This window comes from Cyprinodon tularosa, unplaced genomic scaffold (genome assembly GCF_016077235.1).
Source record: "Cyprinodon tularosa strain WSP-4 unplaced genomic scaffold, ASM1607723v1 ctg288, whole genome shotgun sequence".
Lineage (NCBI taxonomy): Eukaryota > Metazoa > Chordata > Actinopteri > Cyprinodontiformes > Cyprinodontidae > Cyprinodon > Cyprinodon tularosa.
Genome location: NW_024038994.1, coordinates 118,484 through 140,000, shown reverse-complemented (window position 1 = coordinate 140,000; position 21,517 = coordinate 118,484). Strand labels below are relative to the sequence as shown.

General features: G+C 39.2%; 1 protein-coding gene across 1 annotated transcript in view; it reads left to right on the top strand.

Moving 5' to 3' along the window:
• The first annotated feature begins 461 nt into the window (after positions 1–461).
• Positions 462–21,517, top strand: part of castor2 (cytosolic arginine sensor for mTORC1 subunit 2) — a 46,847-nt gene continuing 25,791 nt past the window's right edge. Inside the window, exon 1 of the mRNA XM_038290768.1 lies at positions 462–744. Within this exon, the coding sequence (XP_038146696.1) occupies positions 632–744 (113 nt within the window). The 5' untranslated portion in view covers positions 462–631. The remainder of the gene's footprint in view (positions 745–21,517) is intronic.

The following is a 21,517-nucleotide window of genomic DNA, read 5'->3' as shown; positions in this document are numbered from 1 at the left end:
AAAATTACAAGAATAAAGTCGTAACATTACAACAATAAAGTAGCAACGCGAGACTTTCTCATAATTCTCATAATTTTATTAAAGTATTCTCAAAATAAAAAATAAAAAAATTCTCTAGACTGGCCCTAATACTGATTTGTATTATTGGATTCCTATGACATTTTTTTTTATTTTTTATTTTTTTATTTTTTTTTTTACTATTTGGACCTGAATTCCTTTCCTTAAAGGAAATAAGGCATATGTTCGTGCTAACATGAGGATGTATCACGTTTTAGGCACAAAACTATAATTTGAATTTAGCAAATAATATGCCTTTACAGTGATAAACGATTAAATGGCTGACAGAAAGAAAAATGGACTAATGAATTTTGATACATTTATGTCGTGTCTCCATTTTTCTTTTTGTGGGGCTTTTACTTTGAAAAGCTGACAGTCGGAGTGGTGTGAGCTTCCGCTGTGTGTTTGACATTAGGTCCGGGTTTTACCTCAGCTTTCTTTATTCCTCCCGTTTCTTTCCCTCTTTAATGCGCCCCGCCAGCCGCATGTGTCTATTTATTTATTTATGCTTTCTGTCTGACAGTATTTAGTTGTTTTAAGTTTTAGTCGTTCCTCCAATGAGAAGGCGTAAAAGATGGAGCTTCACATTTTAGAGCACAGCTTGAAAGTGGCGAGTATAGAGAAGGAGGGGATCGAGGTTTGCACCCACGGATTAATTAAACTCGCCTTCCTGGCCTCCAAAACCAGGTAGGTATCTTCAGAGCCCAGTCCGGCTTTAAATCTGTTTTCTGTGTTTCTGCTGGTGCTGCTGTTGGCTAGCCGGCCGGCTGCTAGTTAACGGCTGTTTATTAAAGCTTACGGAGTTCAGAGCCTAACATGCCGGGTCTAGGGGCTGTTCTCCCGGGCAGCTCTCTGCCCACCGCTCCTCGGCCTGTCCGGCTGTTTGGAGGCTCAGCCTGGAGCTTTGTGGATCCACGCCGGTGCTGGTGTTTATGTTCCGGCTTCCTTTCTTTCTTCCAGGATCATTCTTGTCTAATCTGACAAAGTTCTCCAAGCAAATCGGAGGATTTTAAAGCAGGAAAGTTAGAATGAAAACAGCTGAGGTCGTCATGGCCGTGAATAGGAGAATGTGGGCCCCTGGGCTAGAGCCTGCTTTGCTTCCCTGCCCACACAAGCTGTTTTCAGGCATGCAAATAATGTTATGTCACCTTTCATGCATTCAAATAAAGCTCTGAGTTCCTTACATAAAATCCCCTTAGATCCTTTAAATAGAAAAATAAAGAATTATTACAATAATTTGTTAATTTCTAGCTGTTAGAAAGAATACAGCAGAGTATTAGGCTCAGGATAGAGATTTTTTTTATTTCCAGAATAAAGTCGTAATATTATAAGAATGAAGTCAAAATTATGAGAATAAATTCATAAAATTTAAGGACTTCATATGTCCTTATTTGTCAAACCGATGCAAAAGTATAGCTTTAAATGGCTTCTTTTAGGAGTTGTCATAAAATACAACTTTATTCTCATAATGTTACAACTTTATGCTTGTAATGTTACGACTTTATTTTGGTAATTTTATGACTTTATTCTCGTAATTTTATGGCTTTATTTTCTTAAATTTGCGACTTTATTCTCGTAATGTAACGACTTTATTTTCGTGAAGTTACGACTTTATTCTCGTAATGTTACAACTTTATTTTCTTAATTTTACGACTTTATTCTCATAATTTTACGACTTTATTCTCGCAATGTTACGACTTTATTCTCGCAATGTTACGACTTTATTCTCGCAATGTTACGACTAGGGCTGCAACTAACGATTATTTTGAAAATCGATGAATCGGACGATTATTTTTTCGATTAATCGATGAATCGGACACAAAATATTTTTTTTATATTAACCTCTTTATTCCAAAATAAACATTTTAGACAGAACAAACAAGCACACAAGTACAGGTTTCTCATTAACTGTACTGGTGCTATATGAAAAATAAATGTTTGTGTTAAAACTATGCAAACTTACATGAGAAATGTAGCTGTACATCCACAAAATATAGGGTACTTTGTTTCATAAAGCGCAAAAAAAGACATTTTTGTTTTTAAAAGCCCCTAAGGGGTTCAAACAATAGGCCCCCCCATTTCAACAAATGAGTTTTTTTTAGACTAGAAGAGTTCTGCCTTTTAAGACAGGAAAGTATAGCAGTTAAAGTTGCTACTTAAGAAAATACTTAACCATAGAGATAAAAATAGCCCTGTGATTCAAATTATAAATTGTATTTGGAATAAAAATGAGAACTAGGGGTGTTAAAAAAACACATCCTCCAAAGACAGATATTTACATGGGAATGTGGCAGATAATTAATTGACATATTACTGATCTTGCTGGATTTTATTCTGCTTTACTTCCATAAATTGCAGGATCTTCTTTACTTTCTTTGCCAGAAGATTTAAACTTTAAAAGCCTTGCCCTCATAATTTGCAAATTTATTTATTTATAAAGAAAATATAAACGCTGCTTAAGCTAATTCAAATGAAATTAAAAGTAAAATAAGAAGCCAACCTTATCACTGTCTGTAACCTACTAACAAGCTAAGGAAAGCATCAGATGAGCTACCTGAGAAACTAACTTACGTTTCCCCACTTTAAAATGAAAAAAACACGGTTACTCATCCTGCTGATCAGCTATCTTCACTGCCATTGAAGGCTCCAACGTGTTTTCTTTTCAGGTGCTGCGTCATAACAGTGGTGCTTCCGTGCCATGTTCATTTGTTTTTTACAAAAGTTGCATGTTACGACTTTTTTCACTTTACAAAGCGCAGGCTATTTTAATTATTGTGATCAATTTGCGCCGTCAATCCCGGGGCATGCGCGCTTCATTTGCAGTCTGGACGCTGAGGGTAAACTCCTCACTAAAATTCTGCGGCTCGGACTGCACGCTGAGAGGGATTCCTGTGGGAGAGGGAGAAAGGCGTTGGGATGGGGGAGGCGCCCCACGGCAGCAGCTGCCGCTGGAGGACAAGAGTAGGAACGATACATGCTTTCACGTAAGAGTCACCAAAAGCCGCCAGTGACACCGTAAAAAGTCGCCAGATTTGTCGCTAGTCGCTTTTTAAAAAAATAGTCGCTGGAGGGGTCTGAAAAGTCGCTGAGTTGGCAACACTGCAACTGCGGCGCTGACTCGCTCCGCCATATTTTTTTTTCTTCCCCGGGATGACGGCGGCGGCGGATGACGCATTAATCGCGCGACACAACTAATCGATGATTAAATTCGTTGCCAACGCTTTTAAACGTCGATTTTTATCGATTTTATCGATTCGTTGTTGCAGCCCTAGTTACGACTTTATTTTCGTAATGTTACGACTTTATTTTCGTGATGTTACGACTTTATTTTCGTGATGTTACGACTTTATTCTCGTAATTTTACGACTTTATTCTCGTAATTTTACGACTTTATTCTCGTAATTTTACAACTTTATTCTCGTAATTTTACAACTTTATTCTCGTAATTTTACGACTTTATTTTGTAATTTTACGACTTTATATTCGTAATTTTACTACGACTTTATTTTCATAATTTTACGACTTTATTTTGTTGATGTTACGACTTTATTCTCGTGTTGTTACGTTATTTTCGTAATGTTACGACTTTTTTTTCTTAATGTTACGACTTTATTCTCGCAATGTTACGACTTTATTTTGCAATGTTACGACTTTATTCTCGCAATGTTACGACTTCATTTTCGTAATGTTACGACTTTATTTTCGTGATGTTACGACTTTATTTTCGTGATGTTACGACTTTATTCTCGTAATTTTACGACTTTATTCTCGTAATTTTACAACTTTATTCTCGTAATTTTACAACTTTATTTTGTAATTTTACGACTTTATATTCGTAATTTTACTACGACTTTATTTTCATAATTTTACGACTTTATTTTGTTGATGTTACGACTTTATTCTCGTGCTGTTACGTTATTTTCGTAATGTTACGACTTTTTTTTCTTAATGTTACGACTTTATTCTCGTGATGTTACGACTTTTTTTTTCCGTAATCTTACGACTTTATTCTGGAAATTTAAAAAAAATCTTTAGCCCGGCCCGAATACGTTGTAATAGAGGACACAAAACATTAACAGTTCAGTTAGTTAAATGACAGTTAAGGACAAAAAAAGTTAATGATAGGGAAACCTATTTAAATTGGAATTTTAGTTTTATGAAATGGCAGAAACTTTTTTTAAGATATATATTTTTTTAAATTTATAAATAATTTTTATTATGGATAGATTTAAGTTTTTGCAGCTCAGAATTCAGAACATTAAGCGGTAAATGTCTGCAGCTGCCTTGTTGGTGTACTTCTATGAAAGGACAGACTGACACAAATATTAAATAAAATAATTTCAATGTTGCAGATATTGTTCAAAAGTCATTATAACAATTTAACATGACATGAATGTTTAAAAGAACTATTTTAAGTTAAATAAATAGTACTAGTTAACGGTATAGATCGCAGGTATTCGGGCTCTCCATGCTATTGAATGGATGTTCAGTGGAAGACTGTTTAGTTAAATATTTGTCTATTTATCGTAAAGTTATCAAAATTGCGGCCCAGAGGCTTTTGCAAGAATTAAAATATATTTTTTTACCCAATTCAAGAATGGTAAACATTTGAACACATTGGAAATTTTAGTTACAACACCAAGAATTTACCTTTTATTTTCCCTTTTTACACATAAAAGAGAGACAAGCTTTTAAATTGTTTTACTGAGAGGGCCTTTGATTTCTTTGCTGAATAACGAGAGAGCGAGCCATGGGTCCATTCCCGTTTTCTATTGCTTACAGCAGTTGTTGCAGCATGTGGAGCGATCAATTATAGCTTTCTGCTATTTTTGGTTCATCTAAGAAAATTGACCTCATGATAACGCAGGCTAACAAGTAATTGTGGTTTTGTAAAATGAGTAAAAAAAGCTAAAAACAAAAAACGGGGTGTGGTTCAGTTGTGGCTGTCTTCTTGTAATCAGCTCTCCCTCTGTCTGTCTGATGCCACCGATAGCGATAACAATGCTGCTCTGATTAATTGCTGATAAAACGCACATCCTTCAGGTTAATCTTTACCTCCACGGCATCCAAATCAACTCAAGTTGCTTTGAAGCTTCATGCTGTCTGTGTTTATTACAGACGGGGCCTCATAATCATATCGCTTTAATCTGAGCTGATCTAATCAGTCAGCGTCTCAAACTACTGATGTTGGCCAATTTTTCCAAAGAGGAGACGGTAAGATCAATTAGTTAATTAATCAATACAATCTATGCGACTTTATTGCTGCTTCTTGTTCATGTGGAAAGAATAGACTGAGCTTTTATAGAGATAAACTCAAGACACAAGAAAACCAAAAAGGATTCTTAATTAGGGCTGAAACAATTAATCAGATTAATCATGTTAAATCGATTATTTAAATAATCGTCAACTAATTTAGTCATCGATTAATCGTTAACTGAGTAAAGAGACTATAAAACATGCATTAAGCTGACATAACAACCCATTTAGAGCAGTAATTATACCAAGATTGTTATAAAAAATAAATAAATATGTAAAAATTTTGCATTTAAGATAAACTTTTCCATCTGTTAATGTGCTCTATTCAGAATTCCTCAAGCGGAAAAGTTTTAATTTCATAAAAAATCTTTAAGGAACCTTTGACTTTTCGATTATTAATGGAAAAAATAATCGACAGATTAATCAATTTGCAAAATATTTATTAGTTTCAGCTTTATTCTTAACTACACCTAAGAAAAAAATCTGAGAATGAGCCAGATGATGTTTGAAAATTCAATTATTATTATTTTTTATTTTATTTTAATCAGCTTCACCACTAATAAGTTCCAGAATTTCTGATTTTTTTAAATCTTTATTATGCAAACTGAAAACCTTCCTTAAAAGAGATTAAAGTGTGTGTTGAAACGCAGGAAGCCGAGCCGACCCTCCTGCTAAAGTATCGCTGTTACCAAAGTTGGGATGTCGACTTGTTCTGTTCCTGGTTTAGTTTTTTTTCTTCATTTTCGATGCTAATACACACTAATGCTACGTTCACAGCTAAAGCTGCAGAATCAGCTGCTTTACATGTAAAATCATTGGTTGACGTGCAGCAAAAGGTCCTGCAGCGCGTTTGGAGCAGCTGAAGCAGCGCCTCACAAGCTCCTGAGCATCTGAGGCGCACAACGCGCTTCAGAAGCAGCAGCTGCTGGAGTTGGAAAAATTGAACTTTTGCTGCTGGACGCACCGCATCAACCATCAACCAATCAGAGAAGCTTATCTGGGAGCTGGCAGGGAGGCGGACACAGCGCTGCTGATGGAGAGAGCTTCGTTCAGTTTTTCCAGCAGCAGCTGCTGCTTGAGCAGCGCTTCACGCTCTAAGCATCAAGATGCGCTGCTCCCGCTGCCCGAAACGCGCTGTAGGACCTTTTGATGCGCCTTGATGCGCGTCAGCCATTGACTTTGCATGTAAACCAGCTGCTTCTGATGCTTCAGCACCATGCGGTCTGAACGTAGAATAAAAGTTGCAGAATTGTAGCTCGGGAGATCTGGACTAAAACAAAAACGATTAGCAAAAAGGTATACTTGGCTAGAATTAAAGTTTTATTTATTCATTTTAATTCTGATGCCTCTAAATACAATCAAGAAGCAGTTCCCTCCTTAAATCAACTTAATAATAAGCTGTCCAGCTGATTGTTCAGCTTAAAGCCAGTTTTTCTATGCAGACCTCAGAGGTTTGGTAGAGAAAAAAAACGGCATCATGAAGAACAAGGAAAAGAACAAGGAAAACAACAAGCAGCCGAGGGAGGAAGTCTGGTTAGCGAGGAATAATCAATGGATCATTATTTAGATCTAAAACTAATACCTTCACAGTGATTTAATGTTAATCAGTAAAAAACGCGATCACTGAGTCTGGGAGCGGCCATTTTTACCGAAATATAGTAGCCCCTCCCTCCTGCCATCTTCCAGCAGTGACGTCACGGTGCGGTAAGCCTAGCGCCATTCTCCCCGCTTTACAAGCTAAATCAATGGGAACTACTAGACCAGGGGTTACCAACACGGTGCCCGCGGGCACCAAGGGGCCCTCAAGGGCCACATGGGGGGCCCTCTTCGTCTTCTGAAAACAGAACTCACTCAGTGGGTTAAGTTGAATTTTTTTTAATTCTGTTGCTCTTCTTTTTAATCATTTATGTATTATTTCATCATGTTAACTATTTCATCATATTTCAGTGGTTTCAAAATGACAATAATACAAAGGAAATTAGAAATGAATAAAAGAATAAAATAAGAATAAAAATGAGTTTTTACTGTAGGTGAACACTGATCCCTCCAGTTCATAGGTCAGTATTGGTAGCCTTTCCTATGACTCGGTAGCCATGAAGGAGCCCTCAGCCTTAAAAAGGTTGGTGACGCCTCTACTAGACACATCTGCAATCAACAACAATTATTGAAGATTTCCAGATGACTTCACCATTGAAATTCACCAGAGCTATAGTGAAACTGACAATGCCCACGTGCATGGCAGCTGGATGCTGGAATACATCGGGTAAAAGTGAAAAAAAAAAAAGAGTTATTCCACCTTTCTGATTCCTGATCCTCCACGGACGGGTTGGTCGTTGGATCGCCAACTTGAAGAGGGAGGATTTGCCATCGAACTTCTGGCCAGAGAAAAAACCCGTAATATGTAGCCAACATTTGGAAGAAGAATGTTTTCAAGATGACTTGGATAATAGCGCGTTGTGACAAACACCAGATACAGCACTGGGACTTGATCAACAGCCGATACCGCACCGTGACGTCACAAACCAGTAGGTGGCAGTTAGGGGTGTGCAAAATAATCGTCATGACGATGCATCGCGATTCAAATTTTTGTGATCTACTGCATCGATTCTTGATGCCAAGTATCGATTCTTAATTTTAAAAAATGAACAAATAAAATACATGAATGGTTGGCGCACATCAGCCAAACCAAGTGGAATACAACTTCCAGTCCAGCAGATGTCGCTGCGGATGTGTTGACGCCCGCTGCCTTGTGTCAGAAACATTTCCGGCCGCGGGATACTGAGACGAGTCATTCGTAAACAAAACATGGAGGACACTGAGAAAATTCGCCCCGCGGCTCCATCACATTTTAAGTCAGATGCTTGGATGCATTTAGGTTTTAAAAATGAAATTGATATGATGCACGTCATTTGCAAAAGGACCACTGAGGCCATGTAAACGGCACTGATTATTCTTATTTTGTTATTTTAAGTTTTATCAATCCTAAGATCTTTTTGTCAGTGTGTCCACGCCAGTAATAGTAATATTTCTGTCCAGTATTTGTTTCCATGGCAACACCTCCAAAAGTCGTTTCAATAAATACAGCTATGTATGAATTCAGTTGCTTTCAGTTATGTATCAATGGAAGACACGATCCAGATCATACCCAGCCAGTCAGCCACTGGTAAGGGCTGCATCTTTTTCTAACAGTGTTCAGTAAAAATATCGCAACGCGATACTTGAAACATTGCGATGCATCGTGATTCAAATCGAATCATGACTTCTTTGCCAGTACCCACCCCTAGTGGCAGTAGTGTTCTTTGACAAACATGGATGCCTCCAGTAAAGCACATTCAGATGAAAATTACTCTTAAAAAAGACACTTATTTATTGAACAGGATGGAATAATTTCATATTTAAAGAACTTTTAGTTTCTATTCTGAATTTGAGCGGACTTTTCCTTTAAAGCAGGGTTCAGGGGTCAATTCATAAGCATAGGAAATATAGAAGATAGTTATTTTTGTTGGTGGCAGAAATCAAAGTGGGATCTGTTGTAACCGTTAACCTTGGTTGTGTGTTATGATCTTTTTCTGCAAGCTTGCTTTAAAGGAATAGTACACCCAAAACATGATTAGCCTTAATTTTCTACTCACCCCCATGCTGAACAACACTCTGGAGTACTTTTTTGATATCTCAAATGCATCTGGAGATCTGGGAGGCTTCTTGCTGTCTGCTGACATTCAAATAATGGAGGTCTATGGCGCCCGAGGCAGAAAGGTCCATAAAAGTCCACAAAAAACGTGTCAATATTCCTCCATACTGCTCGTCCAATGTATTCCAAGTGTCCTGAGTGGGTAGCGTCCAGAATTTACTCGAAACGAAGTCATTTAGAATGTCTTTAGAGCATAAACAGTAGTGTATAGGATTTCCTAAAAGCGCGTTCATGAGTCTACGGAAACCGCGGCAGACCAAACCAGATGAAAGTGCGCATTCAGCTCGGCAAAGAACTCATGCTCTTCCTCAACACTGAAGTCCTCAGACATTTTTCTTTCATTGTTTCTTTCTTTGCACAGGTAAACAGCACATTTCTTCTTCTACGCTTGCATTATCGGCAGAGCAGACGCTGAATGCGCACTTTCATCTGGTTTGGTCTGCCGGCTTCCGTAGACTCATCAACGCGCTTTCAGGAAATCCTATACACTACTGTTTATGCTCTAAAAACATTCTAAATGGCTTTGTTTCGAGTAAATTATGGACGCTACCCACTCAGGACACTTGGAATACGTTGGACGAGCAGTATGGAGGAATATTGACACGTTTTTTGTGGACTTTTATGGACCTTTCTGCCTCGGGCGCCATAGACCTCCATTATTTGAATGTCAGCAGACAGCAAGAAGCCTCCCAGATCTCCAGATGCATTTGAGATATCAAAAAAGTACTCCAGAGTGTTGTTCAGCATGGGGGTGAGTAGAAAATGAAGGCTAATCATGTTTTGGGTGTACTATTCCTTTAATAGTCTCTACCTCCTGCAGAAGAATTTTACAGAACTTGTGTAGCGGTGCATGTTGTGTTGTGATCATTCACAAAGGATTCTGTGAAGCGGTTCAGTGATTCTGCAGATTTTCACCTCTAGATCAGTCTGTTGGGACGTAAAGGTGAAAAGAACTCCTAGTTTTTAAATGTTTCTATTATTCGTCTAATTAAACTTTGGACATTATCAGGTTTATGTATCCAGTTTAACTGTCTGAATATGTGCATAAACTCAGGTTGCAAATTGTTTTGTTGAATCATGTTCTTATTGCTCGAGTTCTTCCCAAACTAGAGTTGATGTTTTGGGGCATATTTTTAAGTGAATGCATGCAGCTGGCAGCCATCCAGAAAGTATTACATAAGTCTGTATAATTTGACTGGAGGCTCAGAGGTTTTTATTGGATCACACTGAGGTTTTTGTTGTTTCCCTACTTTTGTTTTTCATTTGGTTTCGCTGTTGTTCCTTTGAGGCACAAACCATGGAGCGACTCCTCTTTGATGGGCCTCTCCTTTCTTTTATCTTTAAACAACATTCAGTCTGTTTTTTGCAGAAACTGATTTGTAGGTTTGTTTTTTATTTGCAGTTAAGAAAAAAAAACAACAAAAGAAATCTAGCAAATCTTTTCTTTTTAAGTCCATTGAACAAAGTGAAATCTAAAGGGTTTCAGTGGTGGAAAAATGCTCCTTTTGGAAGGAACACAATGGAAACTCTGCAGCAGGAGATTTCATAATCCTCTTCATCAAACTGATGAGGAAAGAGTTCACCCTGCAGCTTTTCTTTAAATGAAAATCCCATGTTTTTCTGCTGCTGACTCCTCTGTTGTCCCCCCACCATGTCTCCTATTTAAGATGTTTTATTTATTTATTTTTTAATTTGGAAAACATCCAGTAATCAGTAATTAATTTCCCTCAATCAGAAACACGGTTAAATACTCGATATTGATAAAATAGTTGAAGTGGATCCTGGCCCATCCACCACTGATGAGGAGAGAGAGAAGCGCCTCTAAGATAAAGGGCCTGATAACTGTCAGGTGGTTGGAGCGTGACTCCAAATGAATGTCAGCATGTCTGCAGAAATCACCCGATAACGCCTCAGGATGGGAATGCGTCCTCATTGCGCCTCTGGCTTGTTTTTCTCCATCGGAAACGGCACATCGGTGATTAAAACTTTTGCCAAAGTAACACTTCAACTACAACTGCAAACTAAACGCACTTTCAGTCTCATTGTTTTTGAGAAAACGAAGCAGATTCTGGTCTCCTGTTGTGCAAAGTTGTTTTTGTTTTTTGTCTTAAAGGCATACCTTTAACCCTCTAATGCCAAATGTATCATATTTAATACATACGGTTTCTGAAATGTTTTGCGTCTGACACGTTTTGCTTAATTTAATGGTAAAAACTTTGCTCAAAACCCTATTGTACACAATCAGATATACCTGATAACAGCCAATAGAAGACTACACAAAAAATAATCTTGATTTATTGCATAGTAATAAATTATTAATATCAAAAATGTATTTCTGTTTTTTCTTTTTGCATATTTTGCTAAAAGGGCAAATTAGGAATTCAAAGCAAAAAAAAAAAGGTAATTTTCTGTTTTGTTTTATTCTTGGATCGGGCTTTAAAGGGTTAAAGAAAAGTCCGGTCAGCAAGGAATAATACCTAAAACTAATAAGTTCGCAGTGATTTAATGAATTTAGCGTTAATCAGTAAAAACATAAAAAAAATATAAATTTCATCGCGATCACTGAGTCTGGGAGCGGCCATTTTTGCCCAAATATAGTAACCCCTCCCTCCTGCCATCTTCCAGCAGTGACGTCACGGTGCGGTAAGCCTAGCGCCATTCTCCCCGCTTTCCAAGCTAAATCAATGGGAACTACTAGACACATCTGCAATCAACAACAATTATTGAAGATTTCCAGAGGACTTCACCATTGAAATTCACCAGAGCTATAGTGAATCTGACAATGCCCACGTGCATGGCAGCTGGATGCTGGAATACATCGGGTAAAAGTGAAAAAAAGAGTTATTCCACCTTTCTGATTCCTGATCCTCGACGGACGGGTTGGTTGTTGGATCGCCAACTTGAAGAGGGAGGATTTGCCATCGAACTTCTGGCCAGAGAAAAAACCCGTAATATGTAGCCAACATTTGGAAGAAGAATGTTTTCAAGATGACTTGGATAATAGCGCGTTGTGACAAACACCAGATACATCACTGGGACTTGATCAACAGCCGATACCGCACCGTGACGTCACAAACCGGTAGGGATGGAACGGTTTTCGAAAACCGTCCGAACCGTTCGGTTCGACTGTCTCGGTTTGGTTTGCGTGTGTTGCGTTCGGTTCATGCGCTGCTCCTTTTTCTCATAGGCGAAGCGTTTACACTCCAGAGCAGAAGGTGGCGGTACTGCGACCAAAGCCAACCACCAGTAGTAAACAAGAAGAAGAAGAAGCGAAGCAGCGTAGCCGGGTGTAGCAGGAAAAAATCAGTTGTTGTGGAGAATTGTGTGGGTATGGCGAGTGGGAAAGAACAGGAGTTGGAAGACGCGCCAGCAGCACTTTATAGGTCTGCTGTATGGGACCACTTTGCATTTAGAGTGACCTACGATGACGGAGGAAAGAAAGTTGTGGATAAAAGTGCAACAGTGTGCAAGCATTGTGCAACATGTCATGCTAACCCCGAAATCCCTCATACTCCATCAGCGTTCCGCCCCGCTGCGCTCCAGACCGCCTGCTCAAAGCAAAGCCTACAGCCTCCACTGTGGCTCCCGTCCCCTCCGCTCTGAGTTCCTTGGAGATGGTAGAGAGCATGCGCCAGATGATTAAATTCAAAGCAGCAAAACATACGGAAATGATCCAGGGTTTCTGCGGATCATTAAAAATAATTACAATTAATTCATTTTTTTGGATTTTTTCATTAATTTCATAAATTTTTATGGGGACTGGTGTAACAATCAACATATACCGAACCAAACCGAAAACAGTGAACCGAACGAACCGTGAATTTTTTGAACCGTTCCACCCCTACTGTAGTCCATTTCCTGCACACGCCTGTGCACGGTGGCTCTGGATGTTTCTACTCCAGACTCAGTCCACTAGGGGTGTAAATCACATCCATCATGGCGATTCGATTCACTACGATTTCCTGACCCAACGATTTGATTATTTTCGATACTCAAGGATACACCACGATACGATTCAATTCGATTAATCTGTAAAAAAAAATTTTTTACACCTTACAGGCTAAACAAAGTTTCAAGTTTGAAATAAATCAATGAAAGCTGTAATATCGTTATGCATTTTTTTTTTTTTTTTAGAAACAATAGCAAATAAAAGTAGAAAAGTTGCATCAAAAAATACTGCAAAAATACTGCACATAATCAGTGCAATGAGAGGGCAAAATAGATTTAGCGCCACCGCAGCACGGGAGGGAGAATTACACCCAGGAGCAAATGGATAAAAATAGACCGGAGGGAAAAAAAAACATGAATCGATACTCTTGCGGACGTGTCGATGCATCGGATCATCGGCTGTTGGATCGATGCATCGATACAAAACGATTATTATTTACACCCCTACAGTCCACTGCTTCTGCGGGTCTCCAAAGGTCTGGAATCGGCTCTTCTCCACAATCGTCCTCAGGGTCCGGTCACCTCTTCTGGTTGTGCAGCGTTTTCTGCCACTATTTCCTTCCCACTGAGGCGCCTTGATGCAGCAGCACTCTGGGAACAGCCTATTGGTTCAGAAATATCCTTCTGTGTCATTCCCTCTGGCTTGAGGGGGTCAATGATGGCCTTCTGGACAGCAGTCAGGTCCGCAGTCTGACCCATGATCGGTGTTCTGAGTGATGAACCAGGCTGGGAGTTTTAAAGGCCTCAGGAATCTTTTGCCGGTGTTTAGAGTTAATTTGATTCTGATGATCAGGTGCATAGCTCGTTTACAGACCTTTATCATGATATGCTAATTTTGTGAGATAGGTATTTTGGGTTTTCATAAGCTTTATGCCAAAATTAGTGATGCAAATCGATCGATACCGCGTCAATATATCAACATATAAAAATATGGCAAAATTTCGTGAATTTTCGGGGGATTTCGTAGCATAACGATGACATATAGCAATATTTCATTAGTAAAAGAGATTGATATGGTGTTTTTAAATGGCAATATATCAGCATATGAAGATATTGTGATTTTTAATGTATCAATATTTTTTCCCTCATCTTTAGAAGTTTTTTAGTCTGTAAAAAAGAAGTTTTTGAGGAAGAAGAAGTAGTATTATTATTTTTTTTTAGACTTTAGAAACCCAGAAGCTGATCAAATATCGGGTTAAATATCGGTGGGGTGGCCGATGTCCGATATTCAGTTTTAAGGCCGATACCGATAGGGGGCCGATTATATCGTGCATCCCTAGCCAAAATCATCCATATTAAGACAATAAAAGACTTTAAATATTTCGGTTAGTGTACAATGGATCTAAAATATATGAATGTTCATGTTTTATCATTACATTATGGAAAATAATGAACTTTTCAATATGCTAATATTTTGAAAAGGACCTGTATATTATTTTTATTTTATATATTTTTTTTAATTTTATTTATAACATGGATGCATAAAAACCTAATTTTATTTCAGTGTTAAATTCTGTTTAAAGGGACACTATGCAACATTTTTCAGTTAATTAATGTGTTCCATAACGTTATGGATGACTAAATGAGTCATTTCAGGTTGAACAAAGGTATTCTCGGCCGCCCTGGTGGTCTGTAGGGGAAATACTGCACTTGCAACTGCAGGAGCACCGACCCGCACCCACAGGCTCAGAAGTCTCGTGAGAGTCAGTCTTGCTTTACGGCGAGAACTGCTACACCCCCCAGTTAAAAGCATTCTCGTTGCTAGCACAGTGGCAATCCTTGTGCAGTTATGCTACGTTCACGCAGCAAAAGCAGCAAAATCGCGTCTGCTGCTTCCTTTTTGCTGCTTGTACCAGTTAGTTCTGACGCGTGGCTGAAGCAGCTTTGCTGCTCTGGCTGCGCGGTGCAAAAGTGTGTCTGAGGTGCGTTGGGCGGAGCTTCACTATCCTTTCTCTGCCTTGCAGCTATATTTGCTGTGATCAGTGGGAATAAAGTAGTTTTAATATGTGTTTAAGTGAGAAAATACACCTGAAAACGTAATCAGTGCCGTCAGTTCATTCAGATTATAATCCTGCCTTCAATTTTTTTTCTGTCGGAGCCGCTCAGACCCCCACATACCAGCGGGGCGCCGACAGTATGGATCCCTTCATCAGCAGCGGTTCACCGCGGCAGCTGGTAGGTGTTTTTCATCTAAATAATCCAAACTGCATATTCTGCCGGCAGATTTCTGCATTTTAAGTTAATTTAGGCGTCAATAAACTGTTTAAGAGGAGTGATCATCAGCGCTGTGTCTCTCTCCCTGCGTTAAACGCACCCGACGCGCTGCTTCAGCTGCTCAGACGTGCTGCGCCTGCTGCTCAAAACGCGCCGCGGGACCTTTTGCTGCGCCTTGACGCGCGTCAGCCATTGACTTTGCATGTAAACTCGCTGCTTCTGTCGCGCCAGCTACGTCCAGTGTGAACGCAGCGTTAGTCATTCGCTGCTAAGCTCAAAACAACCGCGCCTGGCTTGACGGAGAAACCAGGAGAACAGCTATGCATATTTACGACAGTGCACTTTTACTTTCGCCCTCTGGGGGGAGCCTCGCTGGTAAATCAACACCGGTTGCATAGTGTACCTTTAATGTAACAGATTATGGTTGATTTTCTTTATTCGGACCCTGCTGATTTAATAGGTTACCCCTGGTATAGACTTTTCTTAAAGGAAAATCTATTGTATTTATAAAGTTTCATTAGCATAGTGAGATAGAGGCCTTATGTAGGTAAGAAATGAACAGTTTTAATTACCGTTCTACAGACTGTGTTAATTTGGTTCTGAGCTATTTATTCCTCTTTAGTGCGTTAGTTAGAAATAATTTATAGGCTCCATATGAAGTTCATAACATGGTCACTGTATGTGAGTTACGCAAGTCGTGCAGTGATGGCTTCTTCCCGAGGGGAACATTGTGTGTCTCTGCAGCGATTGTCCTCTTTTGTGTCAGGTCTCTAAGCGGAGCTCACATTAATATGATAAAAGGAGGAGGAATTTGCCCAGAGCTGAGAGACGACCCTCGGCGTTCATTGTCTTAATGTCCCGGCTCCACAAAACAAGCTGTAAATCAGAGCGACGTTTGACAGCTCATCTAATTGAAAAAGGAAACACGGCTCTGACCTGTTAGAGCCTCCGTGTCTGATCTCATTCTGTTCCTTCACACCTTTCAGCCAAATATAAAGTGTAAATATTCAGTGTCGGGCCAGTGAAGAATGAAGGCTTATGGCAGGACTGTGATGTTGAGGCAGTGCAGCTTTTCTGCAGTTTCAAGGACCTATTTGGAGCATCTCTCCTTTTTTTTTAAGTTGTTTCCTCATCCAAAAGTTAACAAATCTCCCTGAAAACAATTTTATAAAAACTTAGGACCATTCAAACCAAAAAGATTCATTTATTTAATTAGACACTGCGGGAAAAATCAACTGGTTGCTCAACTATATAAATTGGTACATGTCCTGATTCTGTGTTGTTGACGCTGTTAGATATCACAATAGAATACAGGTCAGGCTTGAATAATGTTTTTTGTTTTATTTAAAATTCTCCTCCTATGTTTTGTGCTTTTCCTTTAACAGATTTACTCAGGATATGAGAGCTCAATCAAAATGAAGCCGAGGGGGGGTCTGAAATACTCAAGCGAGTATTTCTGTAGTACCGTGTGCAGCAGCCAGGGCTAACGTCGGCCCGTGTGCGGCGGCCAGGGCTAACGTCGGCCCGTGTGCGGCGGCCAGGACTAACGTCGGCCCGTGTGCGGCGGCCAGGACTAACGTCGGCCCGTGTGCAGCAGCAATCTCTCACCATAGTCGTGTGTAAAGGACCGCTGGCTCTGATGGCGATTTTCTTTTTGTTTTGTTTGGCAAAATGTTCATTTGGTTTGTGTTTATCTGACTCTGGTAACTATTATTCCCCTTATAAATGAAAAAAATAAGAATTTATTATTATCTAGAGACTATTAATAAAAGCAGGTGAAATGTAGCTCCACACGAGCAAAGCTTGTGGTGATGTCATCAGTACGCTCCTGTTCCAATAGGGGGTTTTCAGGTGACGTCAGGCTCACGTGACTACTCAGCGCATCCGCCATATTGGGTGGCAGCCTTAGGCAGTATTGACAGTGAAAAATGGTGAGAACGTGTGTAATTGTTGGTTGCACGGCCCGTGGAGGTGGAGATCAACGCTCTTTCTATCGCATACCAGCCGTAATCGTGAATCAATGTGAAAAAACAAAACAGCTATCTGAACAACGCCGTCACCTATGGCTGACACGGATATCCAGGTCCGATTTGGACGGTGTTAAGCTGGAATACGCCAGAGTCTGCAGTGCTCACTTTGTCACAGGTAATTAACTGTCAAGCATTTAAAACATGTAAGAATATATTAATAATAGGGCTTGGGCGTCATGACGTATTACTTTCCGTGGCCGCAATGTTGACTGCCTCCGCCGAAGCTACTCAGACTACTGCCTATGACCACCGCGTACTGGACTCCCTCTCTCAGCCGTGTTTTAATTTGATTAATTTCACCTTAACTTGATTTCAACCAGCGGGAAAAGGCTCAAATATGTGAGAAACCCGGAGGGTTTTGTACGGTGGCTGAGAAGTGCAAAACACATTTACAATTCAAAAACACATTAACAAATAAAAAACAAAATAACATTTGAAGAAACAAAATTATATTTTGTGAAACAAATGTATTTTTGAAAAAAAAGTTTAAATTTTTAAAAACAAATTTACATTTTAGCAAACAAATTTACATTAACAAATAAACAAAATAAAATTTGAAGAAACAAAATTATATTTTATGAAACAAATGTATTTTTGAAAAAAAAAGTTTAAATTTTTAAAAACACATTTACAATTCAAAAACACATTAACAAATAAAAAACAAAATAACATTTGAAGAAACAAAATTATATTTTATGAAACAAATGTATTTTTGAAAAAAAAAGTTTAAATTTTTAAAAACAAATTTACATTTAAGGAAACAAATTCACATTTTAAATAAGTTAGATTTTAGGTGAGAGAAAGTTTCATTTTAGAGAAAAAAAAATACATTATAGGGAAACAAATTTACATCTAAAAAAAAATTGACTGTTCGGAAACACTTGTACAAGTGCAAAGACAAAACTGCAAGTGGCAAAACACATTTACATAGCCAAAAACAAATTAACAGAAGACGGCTACACGGAAAGGGAATGTCCCAGTGGCCGGATGTGACGTCACGATTACCCTGACTTGTAGTACAAACAGCTCAAGCTGTAGTCCTCCTGCTTCACGTGAAAAGTCAGCGGCGATTTTAGATGGAAAGAATTGCACTGAAGCTGTTTTTCTTAAGTTTACGCTAACCGAACAATGTTTTCAGCCAATTTACACCATTTTGTTCTTCGTGCGGACGGTCTCTGGAACTTTTACGGGACACGGACCAGGTGGCAGGACCAAGCAGCAGGGCCGGGCGTATTACTGGCCGGAGCCACTATTATTTTGTCATGTAGTTTTTTAATTACTTTTCTTTGGTATTTAATTATTTTTTGGGTGTTTTTCCTGCCGTTTTTCGGCAAATGCCTTATTTATAGTACTTCTAACTAGATTGTTTTATATATATATATATATATATATATATAGTGAAAAACATAAAAACTGTGACAACAAAACTGGTGAGTGTTTTTGCTTCTAAATTCTCGCCTGACTTGGATGTACAGACTTTAACTGACTATCTTCAGGGCCAGCTGGGTCGTGAAGTTACATGTCTGAAAATAAGCTCTGATAATAGCAGGTTTGCCTCTTTCAAAGTCTCATCTGAGTGTAATGAAGTGGCGGAGATGTACAATCCTGATCTCTGGCCAGTGGGAGCTTATGTAAGGCGTTTTTATGAGCCGCGGAGGGCTGGAGCTGTGGGTATGAGTGGTGCCGTTCCCCCGGGGATGCAGATGAGTGGGGCCTCCTTTGCTTGTGGCACCAAGGCCAAATAAAACTGAACAGATGGCTCTTAAAGTTCTCTCATATAACTGCCGTGGCCTGCGCTTGGGCCATAGTGCAGAGGACAAAGCTCGCCGGGTTGTTGTAGACCAACTTCTGAGTCAATGTGATGTGCTGTGTCTACAAGAGACTTTTCTGACAAAGCAGGATTTAGAAGGACTGAACTCTATAAATGAGCGTTTCCACGGGGCTGGGGAGTCCAGTGTTGATATTGGGGATAGAATAATACGAGGACGGATTGCCGGTGGTGTGGCAATATTATGGGATAAGAGACTAGATCCTTGTGTTAAAATAATCCGACTGGAAGTGGACTGGCACAACATGACAGGGAATGTGTTATCCTGAATGTGTACACCCCATATGAGTGCATTGCTAATGAAACTGAGTATCTTAACAAGCTTGCTTTTATTAACTCTTTTATACAAGATAACAAATTTTTTAATGTGTTTGTTATTGGTGACATGAACTCTGATATCACTGACAGTAAATCTATCTTTGGTACTCATTTAAAGCAGTTTTGTGAGGATAGTGGGTTAATTCTCTCAACGAAAGTTCTGCTGCCTACAGATAGTTTTACATATATTAGTGAGGCATGGCATACAACCTCATGGTTGGATCACTGTGTAACCACAGCAGATGCACATGCCTCATTGACCGACATGAAAATCCTGTATGAATTCTCTACTGCCGATCATATTCCATTTGGGATGCAGATAAATTTACAGTGGTTACCAATGACAGAAAAGTACTCTGAAAGCAACAAATTACACTTAGACTGGAGCTCACTGTCAAAGGAGGATCTGCTATCTTATTCGATGTGCACAGATAACTCACTCAGGAATATCTACTTGCCCAGAGAAGCAGTTAGCTGTAGAGATGCTAATTGTAAAAATCCTGAGCACATAAGATCCATTTGTTCTGTGTATAATGAAATAGTTAATGTTTTGATTGCATCAACTAAACACTTTCATAAACAAATAAAAAAGAAAAATAAGATCAGGCCAGGTTGGAATACCCATGTGGTTGAATTTTTTAATAGAGCTAGAGAGGCTTCTAAGGAATGGATTGAGGCAGGTAGACCAAGATCAGGGCCTGTCTTTGAACATAAAAAGTATACCAATGCCCAATATAAGTATGCTGTGCGTTATATTGGTAAAAATGAAAGAGCAATGAGGTCTGACTCAATGGCCAGAAAACTCTTCTGTAACAATACCCAAGGCTTCTGGAAAGAAGTTAGAGGTATGACATCCTACAAAACATCCCTCCCATGTTCGGTTGATGGCATATCAGGCACTGCTAACATTGTGGAGCTGTGGCGCCAACATTACAGCAGATTATTTAATTGCATCCATAGTGAACCATGCACTGCAAACAATGTTGACCATATAGATGAAATCCTGCCTTATGAGGTTCATAAAGCTATTTCCAAATTATCTAACAATAAAGCCACTGGGCTGGATGGAGTCTCAGCTGAACATTTAAAGTATGCAAATGCAAGGCTAGCTCCTCTACTTTCCATTTGTTTCACATCGTTTTTTATTCATGGGCTTTTACCTGACTCTATTTTAAGTGTCCTGTTAGTACCCGTCATTAAAGACAAAACTGGAAACATTGGCAATTCTGATAATTACCGTCCGATAGCGCTGGCCAGCATAGTTTCAAAAATTATTGAATCAATCCTGCTGGACAGGATTTTAGAGGTTGTCAAGTCTACAGATAACCAGTTTGGTTTTAAGGCTAGGCTGGGCACAGATATGTGTATATATGCTCTAAAAGAGATTACTTATGAATATAATAAGCAGAACTCTTCAGTGTTTATGTGTTTCCTGGATGCATCAAAAGCATTTGATAGGGTAAACCACAGAAAACTATTCACAAAACTGACACAAAAAGGAGTACCAGAGTATATTGTTCGTATTTTGAAGTACTGGTATACTCAGCAAACACTGCAGATTAAATGGGGGGAATGTGTCTCTGCTCCATTCAAAGTTAGTAATGGGGTGAGGCAGGGCGGGATTTTGTCCCCAGTTCTCTTTAACTTGTATCTGGATGAACTGTCACACAAGTTGAGAGCTTGTCACACTGGTTGTGTGGCTGGTGACTCGGTACTTAATCACCTGATGTATGCAGATGATTTAGTAATATTTAGCCCTAGTACTGCTGGGTTACAGCAACTACTAAACATCTGCTCTGAGTATGGTCTGGAACACGACATAAAGTACAATCCATCTAAAAGTGTGATCATGATCTGTAGGAGTAAGGAAGATAAATCTACTGAGTTTCCAGATTTTTTGCTGTCAAATACTGTGCTGGGCGTAACAAATAAAACCAAGTATCTTGGGCACATCATCACAGAAAATCTGTCAGACGATGAAGATATTTGCAGACAGCGTAGATTGTTGTATGCTCAAGCTAATACCCTTGCACGTAAATTCGGTTCATGTACTGATAAAGTCAAAGTGGAACTGTTTAATGCATATTGTACCTCTCTGTACACTGCTCACCTGTGGACTACCTATAGAAAAGTCAACCTGCAAAGGCTGCAGGTGGCCTATAATGATGCTATGCG